This window comes from Lutjanus erythropterus, chromosome 5 (genome assembly GCF_056507025.1).
Source record: "Lutjanus erythropterus isolate fLutEry1 chromosome 5, fLutEry1.hap2, whole genome shotgun sequence".
Lineage (NCBI taxonomy): Eukaryota > Metazoa > Chordata > Actinopteri > Lutjaniformes > Lutjanidae > Lutjanus > Lutjanus erythropterus.
Window position 1 is genome coordinate 7,020,886 of NC_139321.1, and position 16,380 is coordinate 7,037,265.

Consider the following 16,380-nt stretch of genomic DNA (forward strand, 5'->3'; position numbering starts at 1 on the left):
GATCTGAGGAACGTTTCAGATGAATCTCAAATAGAAAGAAAAACAAAACATTTCAAGCTACAGCCTCAGGATCTGGATTCTTTTACACACAGACGTAGAAAATGGAGACTGCAGTAATGTGTTACTTTCCTATAAATGTGAAATATGACATCTTACTGCAACTATTTCCATTAATATTTAATAAAAGTGGCTCATTTTAAATCCCCAAAGTGCACCATGAGCTATAGGGCTGTCAAAGTCATTATGGCCTCAATGCTGATATAAATTTGCAATTTTCCATGGATATTATTATTTTAGACGTTTGATATCTTTATTTTATTTCCATACTGTTGAAAACAATTTTCCAGTGTTTTCATTTATAACAAGAAGAATAATCTCAACCAGAAGGGCGCTCAGAGCACCAAGGCCAAATGACTTATCTTGTAATGTTAACGAAAAAGAAAAATAATTCATGTCATCTGCCCTGCAATTCAGATCTACTTAAAATTTTAATGGCTTCTTCCTTGGCTCATGCTGCACCCTTCTACAAGTTTCATAAAGTCTGGCCAGTAGGTGATAATTTCACGTTTTGTAAAATATGTCTTTATGTTAATATCTATTCATTATCTTTCTTTTTAATTCTTATTCTTTTATTCTTTTCAGACTTTTTGTTAATGTTGCAACGGCACATTTTCAGTTAGATTGTACCATCTTTATAACCAGACACATGGTTTAACATTTGGGAAATACGCTTGTTTGTTTTGTTGCTGTGAGATTGATATGACTCTGATGTTTGTACAGTAAATATGAAGCTGGAGCCAACAGCTGCTTAGCTTAGCTTAGCATAAGGACTGGACACTGTCACACATGTCAAGACTGGTAACCGAGAAAACCAAGAGAACTGACCCAAAATCAGGGACAGGTGAAACTGATCAGTAATCAGAGAAGATTGGAAAAAAAAGACAAAGGCAATAGAAACAGAAGGAAACCCAAGATTTTTCAAAATCTAAAACCCCAAACCATGACACAAACAAGTGAAAACAATTAGCCTCACCCCAGGAAAGGTAACAAAATCCAGCTACTGACAACTCTAAAGGTCACAAATAAAAATGTTAAACTATTATAAACTTTGCACAGATTAAACAAACTAGACGTAGTTTGGTAATTATTGAGCTTTAGAGGTGCCGGTAAGTGAATTTTGTTACCTTTTGCGAGAGCCAGGCTTGTTATTTCCTCTCATTTCAAGCCTTGATGCTAAGCTAGCTGCCTGCTAGCAGCAACTTTAGATTGACAGATACTGTAGGAGAGTCGTATCAAACTTCTCATCCAACTCTTGTCAAGAAAGTGCATGAGTGTATTTCCCAAAATCGAGCCCTTCAGCAGTTTAGCAGTTCATGATAATTACCGTTAATTAAAAAGCAAAAGTTTTGAATGCACCTGTCTTTCTAGAAAGGCATGTTGATAATAGACTTTTTCACATCAGACATGTTGATTGGGTAATATGACCCTGAAACCCAGGCAGCTAAATGGAATTTAGCCATCATTCATTTTATAATTAGCACCTGTGCTTTTCCTGCTGTGACATGTCAAAACGTCTTCTGTGAAAAAGGCCTGTCCTCAGTTTGCATGTCGAGTGGTCTGACGTCTGAATACGCAGAGCTCAGCTAAGCTGATTAAATCAAAATTTAGCATTCAGCCATTATGCTATGATAGCCTTTAATCCTCCATAAACGTCTTAGCAACACATACCGTATGCCCGTTCTATCGGTCAGATTTCCCTTTTAAAATACTCGCTGAATTGATGCCCACGTTCGGTTCTGATAAATGACACTCTGACACACAATCGTTGGATAATGTTGAACTTGCTGGCAGAAGAAAGTGAGAGTGAGTGATCGATATGTTCACTGAGGTGAAGACCATGAAGGGATCATCCTCTCTGTCTCTCTCCCCCCCTCCTCTCTCTCTCACTCTTATCACTCCACTACCTCTTTAATTTTCACACAAAGCAGCCAGGCACATAGGACAGTGTGTGTGTGTGTGTGTGTGTGTGTGTGTGTGTGTGTGTGTGTGTGTGTGTGTGTGTGTATGTGTGTGTGTGTGTGTCTGCCATAGTAGATTAGTGCTGTGTTCAGCGTGTCTGTCCCTCTTTGTCTGGCTGGCCAGGGGATCATAGCAACCTGGAGGACAGGCCGGGACTGTGGCAATCCTGTTTAGAGGCTGTGAAATCTACGCAGGGGGGAGAATGAAGAGGAGGAAAGGGAAGAGCTTTCCAAAAATTATTCCAAAATATAGCCCAAAAAAATCAAACAGCTACTCTTTATTGTATCGTGTTAAGTCTCACATTCAGTTTCTCCTTAAAACACAAATTATCACGGAGCAAAAACAGTCACATGAAAATAAATATACAGCTGTAAATAACTAAGTAATAATAAATTATTCATTAATCATTTAGTCTATAAAATATTAAAAAACTGTAGTCTAAAGTGACGTCTTCAAATAGCTTCCTTTGTTCAACCAACAGTCCAAAACCCAAAGACTCTGAATTTATTGTAATCAAGAGAAGCAGCAAATCCTTTCTTTAAGAAAAATGGAACCAGGACGTTGCTTGAAAAATGACTGAAATGATTAATCAGTTCTAGCATCAAAAACAAAACCTGAACTGAAAAAAGGAAATATTGGAATTGAAAGACTTTTATTAAACTTTGTATTAACTTTTCACTGAAAAATAAAACAGACATTAAAAATATATTATATTATATTTTATATATTTTTATATTATATTATATTTTTTGTATTCTGATGTGTTTTTCAGTGACATTTCCAATTCGGTTCAAGTTTAGTTTTCAATGCAAGTTTTTTTTTTAATGCCAAAATTATACTGTCACAGTTGTAGCCCGTAAGTTATGTCCCTTTTGTGTTGTTTTCTGATCGTGATGTGCTGTTTTAAAAAAAATAAATGGCTTTAAAGTGATAATATGTAACATTTCTGCATTAAAATGTCCAAAATGCTGTTAAACTCTATGTTATACAGTATATTTGGTTGAGTTGGGCACTAAAATGTTTCCAACATTGTTTAAATGTAGAGAAATCTCTAATTTATTCAAGGTAACAGTGTGTTTCCTAACTAGCTCGATGCTAGTTGCTATAACTTCTGGGAAAACACGGACTATGTCGGATACGTTAAAGAGTGAGGAAGGAAGTCAGTGAACGTGACTAACCACAACATGCATAAAACTTTATTATTACATTGTCCTTTAACATAACTGTCATGTTACATTTAGCTGTGTTTAAAACAATGAAAATAACATCTGACATTGAAAAGAAAACTTGAACTGAAAAGAAAACAACTTTTACAAAGTTGTACCAGAAGAAAATTGTATTTGATTTTTTTTTTTTTTTTTATTCTGGTGTTTGTTTTTTTTTGTTTGTTTGTTTTAAAATAAGAATCAGATCAAATAAAACACAAAACATTACAATTTTAGCATTGAAAATAAGATTTAGCATTGAAAACAAAACCTGAGCTGAATCAGATGATTAGAATTAGAATCTAACAACATTTATAATAAAATGAAATCATTTTTATTTATTGTCTATTAGTGCCAATACAACTTTTTTAGTACAAGTCTGTTTTTATAATGTCACTATTCTAGCCCCATAAATTTTATGTCCTTTTTGTGTTTCATCTGGTTAAAAGACGGCTTTAAAATTCTGTATTGTGAATATATTTCTAAGTGTATTTATTACTTTTTAAAGCAGAAATATCTCAATTTAAAATATCCTGTTTTACATACTATCAGGAGGAGAATATATTAGGTCATTTGGAGCAAGCTGTACGATGTAACTGTCAGTGTTGGGGGTTACGGGTTAATACGGTCCGTGTCTCTCTGGACAGCCAGTGAAAGACATGGAAATGAAGTGACACCCATGGAGATACAGCAGCCTGCTGGGCTGCCATGTCTCTCTGTCAGTGCCAGCAACGGACGAGAGAAAAAGGGAAGAAGCAGTCGATTTGTTCTCCTCGCTCCCTCCCCTCCCTGCTCTCTTTGTCTGGGTTTTATCTGGCCAACGGGGGGCTGCATGCAGACTGGTGCTGGGTGTCTTTGAAGCCCGAGCAGCACTGTGCAACTGTGTGTGTACATATATATATGTGTGTGTGTGTGTGTGTGTGTGAGCTTGTCTTAATTCTGCAGAGTTCAGTTATCATTCCTCAGCAGGGCCTAGCGATGCCCTTGGGCCATCTTTCTTTCCACCTCCTTCGCTTTCTCCCTTTTTCTCCCTTTCTCTCGCACAAACAAGGGAACGGGAGTGACTTCTTCAGCACTTATATGAAAGAGAGGGAGGGAGGGAGGTGTGATGGCAGAGTAGCCGTGTAGCAAACAGATATTCACAGTCTGATTGAACCAGCTCATCAAACAGCCCCCGAGCCCCTCGCTCGCTGTCTCTGTTTCATTAAGATTTGTGGAGTAAATGTCATATGAATCCCTGGAGTCATCTAGTTGTGATTCACATGCGGCATATTCATGCACACACACAAAATTCATGCACACAAGCAGCCGTGCACACACACAGATAAATATCTAAACAGACCAGCTTAAATATTGGTCTTTCGTCTCTAACTGACCTGTCTTCATCACTCATAGGTGCCGGTGCTGCAGCCGATGGACTTGATGGTCGAGGCTACAGCCAGGCGTGTGTTCAGCAACGCCCACACCTACCACATCAACTCCATCTCTGTCAACTCTGACCTTCAGACGTTCATCTCCACCGATGACCTCAGGGTGAACCTGTGGAACCTGGAGATCACCGATCGCAGCTTCAGTATCCTCTCACTCGGGTTTTGTCATCCGTGTTATTGAACAAAGTGCCACTTTTTTCTCTGAGCTAAAATTACAGTCTCTTCCGATCTTTTGAAGGTGAACAGTATATGTCACAAAGAAGTGGTATACATCATCTGAAATTTTGGAGTCTGAGGATTAATTTGAGATTCAGCTCAGCACTGCTTGTTAACTTTTTCTGGTCATAAATCTGTACATTATGTTATCGTTAGGCACCTCACATTTTCAAAGTTTAGAATGTATTATTTTGATTTTGGGCACATTTCCCCTTGAGAATTGATTGAAAAAATGCCAAAAAGCCCTCCAAAATACCACACTAAGATGCTAAGACTTTGAGGAAGACCATAGCAGAAGTCATGCTGTGATTTGTTATCACAAACATTTGACATTTTGGAGATTTTCCACAAGAACAGGATTGGATTACATGCACTTCTGATGTAGGAATTGCTCACAAACCCTCTTACTGTCAATATACGCAGGAAAAGCATCCATCCTCTGAACGCTCCAGGTCTTTGGTTTGTGGTTATGAAGTTTCACGAGGCTGTGATCATCCTAGAGGTCCCAACAGATCAAATTATAATAGGTCAAGTTTCAAAACTACATTGAAATGGCTACCATGAGGACTAACATCATCACACATGAATACAGTTGGGCTCATTGAATCCACAAAAGTTTGAGCATTCCAGTTACAGCTAATGTATGCAATTCTAATACTGTTCAGGGACCTCAGTATGCAGAAATATTCAAATGTAATAAGAAAAAATGATGCCTTTATACTTCATGCAAATAAGTGCATGTTTTTGTTTGATCAAAACTGCTTCAGATTAACATAAAGTGGGCACGTCTGTAAAGGGGAGGCTCTCAGTACCCATAGAACCCATTTAGACATCTCGAGGGAGGAGGCGAATGGACTGTTATTTAGCCAACTGACGGAGAGTAAAGCCGGCCGGGGACACGGACGTCGCTGCAGAGTCAGAGTCGTGGTCCACAGTATCCGTCTCACAGTTGTTCCTTAGCGTCTGTCTCTCAGACATTGTTGACATCAAGCCAGCCAACATGGAGGAGCTGACGGAGGTGATCACCTCAGCAGAGTTTCATCCCCAGCAGTGTCACACCTTCGCCTACAGCAGCAGCAAGGGCTCAATACGCCTGTGTGACATGAGGCAGGCCGCGCTCTGTGACAAACACTGCAAATGTGAGTACCAGCACAGAGCAACATCGGGAGAATGATGAGAAAGACAAGGAAGACCCAACATTTATCTTTATAGATTTCCTGTCACATGATCCCTTTTTTTCTATTATGTTATTATATGGTGCCTCATTGTGTCTCTTTACTGACCAGGTAACAAAAAAACTGTAAAACTCAAGCTGCAGCATGATTTTTAGAATTTTTCTTTTGTCTTTCTTCATTTAATTGTTAAATATTATGTAAATTTGATGATCCTGCTCTATTATCAAAATGTTACTCCCAAATCTCCTCTCTAAGATAAAATAATTTAAGATAAACTTTATTTAAATTTACCTGTGCCAGGCAAACAAGAGTGAAAAGTAGTAGTGGTAGTAGCAGTAGAAAAGAGTGATCGAGCGATAAAAAATGATAATACAAATATGATAACAACAAAAAAACTATATCTACCTGTCACTTAAACAGATGTACATGACCGTAATGGATGATTGCACAGAATAATTGCACACATATTGTTATACACAAATTGTATGTAGCATTAAACAAGAGAAAGAAATAGAAAAAATAGCAAGCTTCAGCATAAAAGTAATTCTTGCACTGTTTTGAATTAAATTGAATCCATTTTTTTTATAATGAATCCCTTGAATGAATGAATCCTCAAGTTGTATTATAAGTACAGTTTGCTTTAAAGAAAATGTGAGCGTGGAAGAGAGTTCTGCAGGTTCATCTAAATTTGTAAATGCATGACAACATCATGGCGATAGACCTGGGAAAACCGACTGTGACACATAATGACACGGAGGCAAATTCACACTCGATGTTTCTGCTCCGGCTCCACCTTTGTGTGGTCGGGACACGCAGCCTTCACCGCCCCCACCCCCCGCTGCTTAATATGCCAGGATTGATAACCCATCAATAATTCTTCCTGTGTGTTTCAAACAATGAATGGCCTTTTCTGAAGCTTAACATCGCGTGCATACACTTTGGGCAAATGAATAATGAATACATTGACATTTTGGCTGGAAAATCAATGGCTTAAGAGCAATCGCATTAGTCCCTCATGGACACACCTTGTTGTTCAATAACGTCAGTCATTTCCTCAGACGTATTGATGTGTTCGCTGGACTGTGTGCTAACGCGGCCTGTTGAATTTTACATGTGCATTTATTTGAGGGATAAATAATATGAATAGTTTGGGTTTGGGGGTAAATTTTTAAGCAACATTTTCCTAAAAAAACCCCCTCTAAATCCCTCTAAATCATGTGTGTGTGTGGTGACTGTACCTGCAGAGACCTTGGCCTCTGCCTGTTTCTCCATATTTTCTCATGTTTTGCTTCAGCTTCAGCCTGTTTGGCAGTGGTGTGCAGCCCTCAGCCAATAGAGCCAGAGCACAATTAAGCCCCGCCCACACAGGAGGGGAAATAATTCATCTGTCTCCATTGACTTTATATTGCATAAAGATGCTCTCTCATCCTTTTTGTCTGCAAGCAAACAGCAGAAAACTTGCCTAAAAGCTGCTGTGTGATGGGATGCACTACCAACAGGGTGGAGAACCAAAACTAAGTTTTTAAAAGCTGCTGAACCAAAAAACTGAGCCTTTTAAGAGGACAAAGGTGGATACAGATGTGAGGCATCAGCGGGATGAATGGAAAAACTGTTGGATCCTGAACCTCAGTGACATTATGCCTAAATTACAGTTGCCATTTGCTAATTTGTCCAGACAAACTTGGTGACAGACTTGATCTTTTTTAGGTTAAATGATGATCTTACCTGGTGATTTGATCAGATTATCGTAAGGAGAGCAAAGTAAGGAGAAGGGACACTACAGGCGGTATTGAGTCAATATAACTTTTCTTCTGTGGTAGGCATAGGGTGCTAAAATAATCATTTGAAATGCTGAAATCTAATGTTTATTAACGTTTATAACGTAACTGCTGCAAAACATTCAGAGAATAATGTTTGATTTTTACTTTGAATGTTGCAGATTCTACCTTTAAGTTGTGATATTCACATGCACGTACAAATACATGCCATTACTTGACAGGTGCTTGCAGTGCGCACACACACACACACATGCACACACACACACACACACACACACACACACACACACACACACACACACACTCACAGAGCAGGCAGGTGCTCTCGTTAGCCTCAGGACAGGTCTGTTAATACCGACCTACTGTCTCACTGCATGAACGCGTATGGCTCAGAGCGATGGATAATGCCCTCCCTCCCGCCCACACATACACACACACACACACACACACACACACACACACACACACACACACACACACACACACACACACAAAACTTCCTGAACCTTCTGCACAAACAACACACACACACACACAGACACACACACAATCACACTGTCTCTCCTCTTGCACCTGTAAATCTGTGAGGCTGCTGGTATCAATCAGTGTTAGGATGAGGATGGATGGATGGATGGAGGGGTAGGTGGAGGATTGCCAAAGCGCTGAGCCCCAGGACAGAGAGAGAGGGGGACCAAACAGCCCCCATGCTGACTCCCACGGGACCCTATTATACACCGGGAGGGAGGGCAGGGACGCGCACACACACACACATGCATATATACATGCACACACTGCACACACCAGCACTCACTCACTGACACACACACAAATCCAGCGGGGCTCAAATGGGCCCAACACTTTGACATTGATTTGTTTTTCTTATCCCTTCCTCACCCCCCCCTACCCCCCCACCCCTATTTTTTCATCTCTCATGCCGCATCCCTTGTTAGACTCCCCGTTGGCACATCACAGAGCGATTCTCCAGGCCTCAGCTGAGGAGGAGGAGGGAGGGAGGGAGGGGAGAGGAGGGGGAGAGGAAGGGTGGGGGCATATTTGGAAAGATGGAGAGCAGAGAGAGGGGGGGGAGGAAGGGTGGGAGGAGGAACAATAAGTTGACAGCTAACGATGGAATGCCTGGCTCTTATCCCCAGCGTGCTGGCCTGCACACAGATCAGCAGCTGCCAGAATCAATATGAATCATAACCAATATTTACCCAGCATGCTGACCCACGACTGCCTCCCTAAACACACACACAGAAATAACACTGAAGAGATGCAGCTGCTGCAGCAAAACCCCGCATGCAGGCATTGTTGTGGCTGTAACCGTCCGCTAATGACAGCCCCCGCCACCCCAAACAAAGTCTGCTTTGTGTTTTCTCGCCGTGAATGATTAAAAGACTTGCAGGAGGAAGAACATCTCTTTTAAGCGGCGACCTCCTGCAGCGTAAAATGTGTTCGCTCTGTCAGATGATAACTTCTTTTTGTTTTTTTGTTTTTTTGTTTTTTTTATCTCTCGTAGACTTTGAGGAACCAGAGGATCCCTCCACTCGCTCCTTCTTCTCTGAAATCATCTCGTCCATCTCTGACGTGAAGTTCAGCCACAACGGGCGCTACCTGATGACAAGGGACTACCTCACTGTCAAGGTGTGGGACCTTCAAATGGAGAACAAACCACTCGAGACGTACCAGGTGAGCTTTCCTCATGCTTTTATGTGCCTGTCTCAGGGTTTTTCCTGTTTTCTTTTTTTTTGTTTCAGTCAAACGTGGAAAAGGCAGGAGAACATTTTTAGCATGCGCAGCTGTACACAGTTTGGGCGTGCACCTTTGGAGTGCCCTGCACTCGTGTGAAACAAAGTCACATCATCACTTTTTGCTTAGTCACTTGAGGGCAGACAAAGAAGCTGAGGGAAAAAACGGCACAGAGCTTGACACTGAAATGAAATCATGCATTTTCCATAAATATATTAAAAAGAAGAAGAGCTAAAATCCAATAAAGGTAATGGTAGTAATACAATTCAGTATTGATTTGGAGGTGATGGGTCACATGATGAGGAAGCTTTTGAATAAACTGCAGTTATTTTCTGTTCAGAAATGTATGTAAAATTAGTTTTACATTAGCAATGAAAATAGGTGTGTGCTGCAGGAGACCAATTTAGTATAATTTTACCAATGTAAAAAAATAATGTTGGCTTTGTGTCATTCAGTCGGTTTATTTACCTGACAGAAGTTTGCGCAGCACTTGTTGCATCTGAGGACGAAAAGGAGGCCGACTTGTACAGTAGTGATTCAGGTCTTATTACCATGGGATCGCTGTCACGCCCTTTGACTAATGGACTTAATGAATGAACAAAGTACACAGCAGCTTGAACAGCTTTTGACCTACTAATCAGGGGAAAATAACTACGCTGACATGCGTAGGTGTTTTTTAAATAATCTGTCCAATACAGATAAATGGCTACTGAGGTTTGAGATCTACTGTAACTAAAGCTAACTTAACATTCATTACAAACACACATTGGTTTGCCTCACGATTACTTTGATCTTGCAGAAATTGTGAATGCGTCACTCCCGTGCTGCCTCCTCCACACTCAAGCGCACCAAAGCAGTTGCTGATAATAGGCACAATAGTTTTGCCATAAAAAAAAGCCTTCAGGCCTGCATTTTTGTCAAAGACAGTGAGCTAGATAGGCAGGGAAAATCCTGTGTTGGACAGTTTGAAGGCTCCAGAGATAATTCTCAGCTGGTGGAGTTAGCGAATAATGGTTAGCCCGAGATCAAATGAAAACTTATTGATTTCAGACTAATCACTCAACATAATCCTGTTTCACTGTCTGCCTGCCAATCTGTAACTGTGTCATCTCCAGCCATTACCCCAGGAGGGCTTATTGAGCTGAACGTCTCTAAAAGAAAAAAAAAAAAGACAGATAGTGGTCGTGCTGATGCAACCTGAAGGGCGAAACCTCCCACCGTGTGGTCACCGGGGTCAGATCCACGCTGTGTGATCAGGGGAAGCCATCTTAGGGCAGGTCATGATTGATAAGGCCGTCAGCTGGGCTCAAGGGATTTCTCTGTTCAATTCCAGCTCCGCCTCCACCTGCTACCTAGCATCTTAGCGTAGGTCACCAGGTCTGGAGGGATTACTGAAAGTAGAGCATATGGCGGTGCAGCTTAAAGTTGTGTGGAACTTTAGAGGCTGGAAAAGTGTGACCATAATCCACCGGCTGGTTTGAGACTGTCATGTTTTTATTTGTTTTTCAGGTTCACGACTATTTAAGAGGCAAACTTTGTTCTCTGTATGAGAACGACTGCATCTTTGACAAGTTTGAGTGTGTCTGGAACGGATCAGACAGGTAACATTTACTTCTTATGTCATCTGACTCAGTGCATTTCATTAACAAACATCTTGTTTGGATTACAATCTTGTACCTTTCAAATATTCTTATATTCATACTGTGACACTTTACACATTCAGTGATGATCACTTTGCACAAATATGAACAGCTCTTCCCTGTAAATAACATATTATATTGTGCAGATTTTTATGATAAGTGTATGTTATAATTTTCCATACCTAATTGCCAGTTTTCTCTTTTATATTTATGCATCTTGACTTACAGTACTTGCTTTTTTTGCTCCTCCACAGCGTCATAATGACCGGCTCCTATAACAACTTCTTCCGAATGTTCGACCGGAACACAAAACGCGACGTCACACTGGAGGCGTCCAGGGAGAACAGCAAACCCAGAGCCATTCTCAAGCCTCGCAAGGTACAACACTACTCATCAATACAAGTCACCTGGTGTCTGGAGGTCCTGTGTTCAAGGCAGCTGTTTAATGTTACAAGGGTCTCTCTATCTTAAGAGGCATCCACTTGGCCTAAAATTATTATCTTTAGTTATTCTGGTGACTGGGAATCTTCACAGAACAAGCCAGTGGTTTTCAAACTGAGGTCTGGGGACCAACAGGGTTCATTGAGTGGGTTGTAGGGGGTCCCCAGCAAGAGGAGGAATAGAATATTTTAACTTTTATCATACTTTTTGGAAGTTGGAACAAGGGAATAATTAATTAACTGTAATTTATAGTGACTCTAGTTTGATCATATCACTGCGTGGAATACATGGACTGTATTAATTGTGATTGCTAGCAGGAATATGACAAAAAAAAAACCTAGAGGGAAGCGATTGCTCTATTCAGAGACAGTTGGATTAATCAGCGTTTTACAGTAGGGTATATGTATCCTCTTTTGTTCTTTTTTCATTGTCTCTCTTCACAACAAACAGTCCAGCTGAAGGTTAAAGCTGCACCAATCAATGTGTTTATATGAACAATGGATCAGATTAATATGTGAAATGTGAGAGAGGTCACTGAAAGCGGTGAACCCACAGAGAATCACCAGCTGACTTTGTGCAGTTCCCCTTCAGCTTTATGGATCGTCTTTCAGCTCACTGTTTTGGTTTTACAGCCTGCAGCTTTACTGTTTTGGTTCACTCTCATCAACCTCATTTCAAGCCAAAATAGGCAGCTGTTTTCAGGAAAAAAAAAACTGACAAATTTAGCAAAGAGCTGGTGAACATAATGGAGCATGTCTCAGCCACATATTTCCTTCACGGGTTGGTAGAAACCCAAAACAGAGCTAAAATAGAGTGAATAATGGACCTAAGTGTTAGATGACCAGAAAGGAATGCTAATGGTGCTCTGTCTCTCCTGGATGTGTGAATAGGGAACTGTTTTCTAACACATACCTACTTTATGAGGTGATAATACTTTAATCTAGTAGGAGAAATAAGCTCAAATGCACCCATAAGGCTTTTTTTTTTTGGTAACCTCTTTTTTTAGGGGCCTAATGGTGTCTAGTTAAGAATTTTTCATGTTGCAAAGGTCAACTAATGGCTCATGGGATTTGTTTGCCTGCCATCTTGAATTGTTGTCCATGAGAGTGTTGAAAAACACAGATTTTCATAATTCCTGAACCAGAAAACAGGCAGAAGAAAAATTAATGCGCTTTTTCATATAATTCTGACACCAGAGAAGGTCAAATAACATATTTTAGGTGCATAACAATGTAATTTATGCTATTTTGCATGTTCAGTCCATATTCTCTGACTTTTAATCCATATTAAACTTTCATTTCATATTCTTTCTTGCCATCTGTTTAATAACCTTGCACTTGATAAGATAAGAGAATAAAATAGTTTCATTTGGATATTGCATGAAACTACTATGAGACAAAATGGCAAAAGTTACATTGTAATGATCCTAAAATGTGTTATGTGGCCTTTTGTTTTTCACCAATAAAGATGTTGTAGATTAATTTGTCTTTGTATGTTGTCTGGTTCAGGAGTATATGAATCACATGGGCCTTTATTTGACCTTGGCAACATGAAAATTTTGCATCTAGGAATCATTTGGGTCCTTAAAAAACAGAATTACAGATTACAAAAAATCTACTTCTTCTACTAGACTAAAAGTCAGTGTTGTATTTCACAGCTTGCTCTGTTGCTCCCAAGTGGACAAAAAACGTCACTGAAATCACTGTTTATTTATGCTTTCAAAATTGTGCACACATCTTAACGCCTCTTTTATCCCCGCCGTTGTCCTCCAGGTGTGTGTAGGCGGGAAGCGGCGTAAGGACGAGATCAGCGTAGACAGCCTAGACTTCAGCAAGAAGATCCTTCACACCACGTGGCACCCACACGAGAACATCATCGCTGTCGCAGCCACCAACAACCTCTACATCTTCCAAGACAAGGTCAACTAAAAGGCAGTCTGCCCCTGCTGACCCCTGACCCCCCCACACCTGAGGGGCTCCTGGGTTGGAGAAAGACATCCTTCTCCTCCTGTCCCTCTGTCTTGTTGCTGAATTTCGCCGCTGATCTGCTGAGGACGTGCAGAGATGACTATCCAGAGTTAATTTTGGGAGGCGGGGATACAACCTGGATACAACTTGAGGAAAAAGCTTCCTCGAAAAATCAAGAATGGACTTTCATTCTTCAATTTGACTTCTAATTTAATTTATTTAGCCATGCGGACACCTGGAAGAAGTGAATCCCGTGCATTTATGCAACGAGAGGATTGCTGCATGAGTGACATGATGTAGCAGCCCTCTGGACCCTGAGGAAAGAGGCTGGATGTGGATACACTGAACATAAAGTAGAGCACAGGCAGACAGAAACCTCATGGCTTATTGTCATGTAGCAACAGTGCCCCCTCTCTTTCAACCTGCTCATGCTAGAGTGCATGTGATCGACCCTGCGGCCTCAAGCTGAGGCGACGTTCCGGACGGTGCGACCCGCTGCAGAAGAGGAAGAGACTGTTAATCCCCGACCCCAGAAACTGAGAGTTTTCTCCGCCTGTGACACAACGTGTGGTCAGTCTTTCTAGTACCAATTCTGTGTCTCCCTGGTGAGGCTGCTGTAGTCTGTAATGTGAATGAAGCCCCTCCAGGCTGTGTCAATGGTTTTATTTAATGCTGTTGTTTTCTTGAGTCCTTCTCTCGGTCAATGAGTCTGTTTAGAAGCTGTGGTGCCTTCTTTTGGTATGTGCGGGGTTTGATGTAGTGGGAGCGGGAGGGAGGGCGGGAAGGGGACTGAATACAAGGCAGGAGTGTGAATGTTTCAAATGACATGTAGGATTTTTTTCTTTTGTTTTTCGTTTTTTCTCTTTCTCTTTAAACAAAAACGAAAAAAAGCTCCACTGAGGATCCCAAGTGGAAAAAGTGCTTGAGGCAGTGTAGTCAAAATTACATGATAGCACCAGCTACATGCTTGTGAGTTCAGGGGAGGACGCTGTGATATATAAGTTGCTCTTATCACATCGCAACCAGTCTGATGTCATCTGTTTGCAAGAGACACGACGAAGCCACGTTAATTTGTTTTGCAAAATTCCTGAAAATAAAAAATCTGAACCCACATTTTTAGGTTATTTGCATAGGACTGAAAATGATCTGTAGATGGTAGAAGCGTAAACTTTTCATTGAACTTAAACTTGAGATTTCTTGGCGTAACATAATGCTAGCATAGCTTTTTTTTTGCATGTGTTGGATCTGATGAACCTGACAGCCTGCACATAGATATCTGAACATCTACAGATCATCTGAGGCACTATGCAACTAAAACTCTTTCTGCAGAAATAGCCAGTTTAAAAAATGTTTGATTTGAGATTGCTGCGGTGCCTGTCCATGTCCCACGGAACAGTAACAGGTTGAATTTCAGCACTCAGCTCCGATCAGTTGTCTCAGATTTGTTTTAAGAGCCAACTCCCATCAAGGAAAAGAGGTCAAAGGTCTAAATGAACTCTGTGAAATCAGGGAACTGTTAAGTGTGATTCCTTTAAACAGTAATGTCTTCTAAACAACCTCCTTTGTGACACTAATTGAAACAAAAAAAAACCTTTTATAGCTCAGAATGTATTGAAATGCAATTAATTACCATGCAGTCTTTATGCTTACTGGACTTTCTTTGAATAAAAAAGAATAAAGATGTGCAAGTTCAAAGCGTGCATTGTCGGACCTCCTCTGTTCACGTTGCTGACTCATATTGAATGTAAATCATGATTCATGCCCTGACTGTGTTCATTGCTGCATGTGGTGCAAGGCCGCCCTCTTGTGGATGAAGAGTGAGACGTAAAGACAGCCTGGCTGTTGTATAAAAGGGTGGGAACATGATTGTCATCAGCTGGACACAGTTGGTGGTTGATTTCAAATTACTAGCCACTGACACAATTTTCTTAATTTCATTCACATTTTACTAATCAACTATTGTAAGGGCAAATATCCAGCTTCCAAATGTGTGGTAGGCAGTATATGTTTAGTATAACTGGAAAATAATCCATAATAACCTTTAAGCATAATATAATTCAAGTGGTCAGAGAGAAAACTAGACTTCTGCACATCCTCTTTGCTCTATTTATAGGCTTTAGAAATCTACTCTGTGATGAAAGACTTTGGTGAGTCATGGTTTAGACCCTTTTATGCTGGACTAAAAACACCCACTAACATCTGGCTTTTGTCTTTAAAGGGAAAGGGTACAATCTGCATTCTGAGTCAAATGACTCTGCAGTGGTCTTAGGTATTTATCAGCTCCACCTCTGTTGGGCAGTTATCTAAACATGACAACCAAGTGGAATTTTTGAGCCTTTACAGGGGAGGCAATGAAGGTTGCTGCCTCTGTCTGTTTGCCCCTTTTCCATACACATGCTGGCTTGACTTTGACCCGGTTTGACTCGGTGCGTCAGCCCAGCATGTTGGAGTTTGCACCTGCATGAAGGTGTGCACTTACTGTAACTGAAACATGCTTGTCTTGAGTCAAGCAGTTGTAAAAAAAAAAAAAATAATAATTTATTCTTCAGCATAAAAGTCCCTCATTATTTTGCTAACATGACCCCTATCCAGCTGACAGCGAACATGAAACAGCACAGTAAAGCAGATACTTGAAAGTACAAACAGGGACGTACGAGAGACTCTAAACTTCAAACTACAGAAATTCAGTTAGAAGCTACAAAGGTAGTTTAAGAACAACTTTCTCATCGCTTGTACAGAGGGTTTTCAGCCCGCATCAGA

The 16,380-nt window shown here is 40.6% G+C and overlaps 1 protein-coding gene across 3 annotated transcripts in view; it reads left to right on the forward strand.

Moving 5' to 3' along the window:
* ppp2r2ba (protein phosphatase 2, regulatory subunit B, beta a) overlaps positions 1 to 15,315 on the forward strand; it is a 68,731-nt gene extending 53,416 nt beyond the window's left edge. For all 3 annotated transcript variants that reach the window (XM_084718637.1, XM_084718638.1, XM_084718639.1), the window contains exons 5-10: positions 4,620 to 4,797; positions 5,845 to 6,009; positions 9,343 to 9,512; positions 11,082 to 11,173; positions 11,467 to 11,590; positions 13,426 to 15,315. In XM_084718637.1, the coding sequence (XP_084574763.1) occupies positions 4,620 to 4,797; positions 5,845 to 6,009; positions 9,343 to 9,512; positions 11,082 to 11,173; positions 11,467 to 11,590; positions 13,426 to 13,581 (885 nt within the window). In that variant the 3' untranslated portion in view covers positions 13,582 to 15,315. The remainder of the gene's footprint in view (positions 1 to 4,619; positions 4,798 to 5,844; positions 6,010 to 9,342; positions 9,513 to 11,081; positions 11,174 to 11,466; positions 11,591 to 13,425) is intronic.
* The last annotated feature ends 1,065 nt before the right edge of the window (positions 15,316 to 16,380 follow it).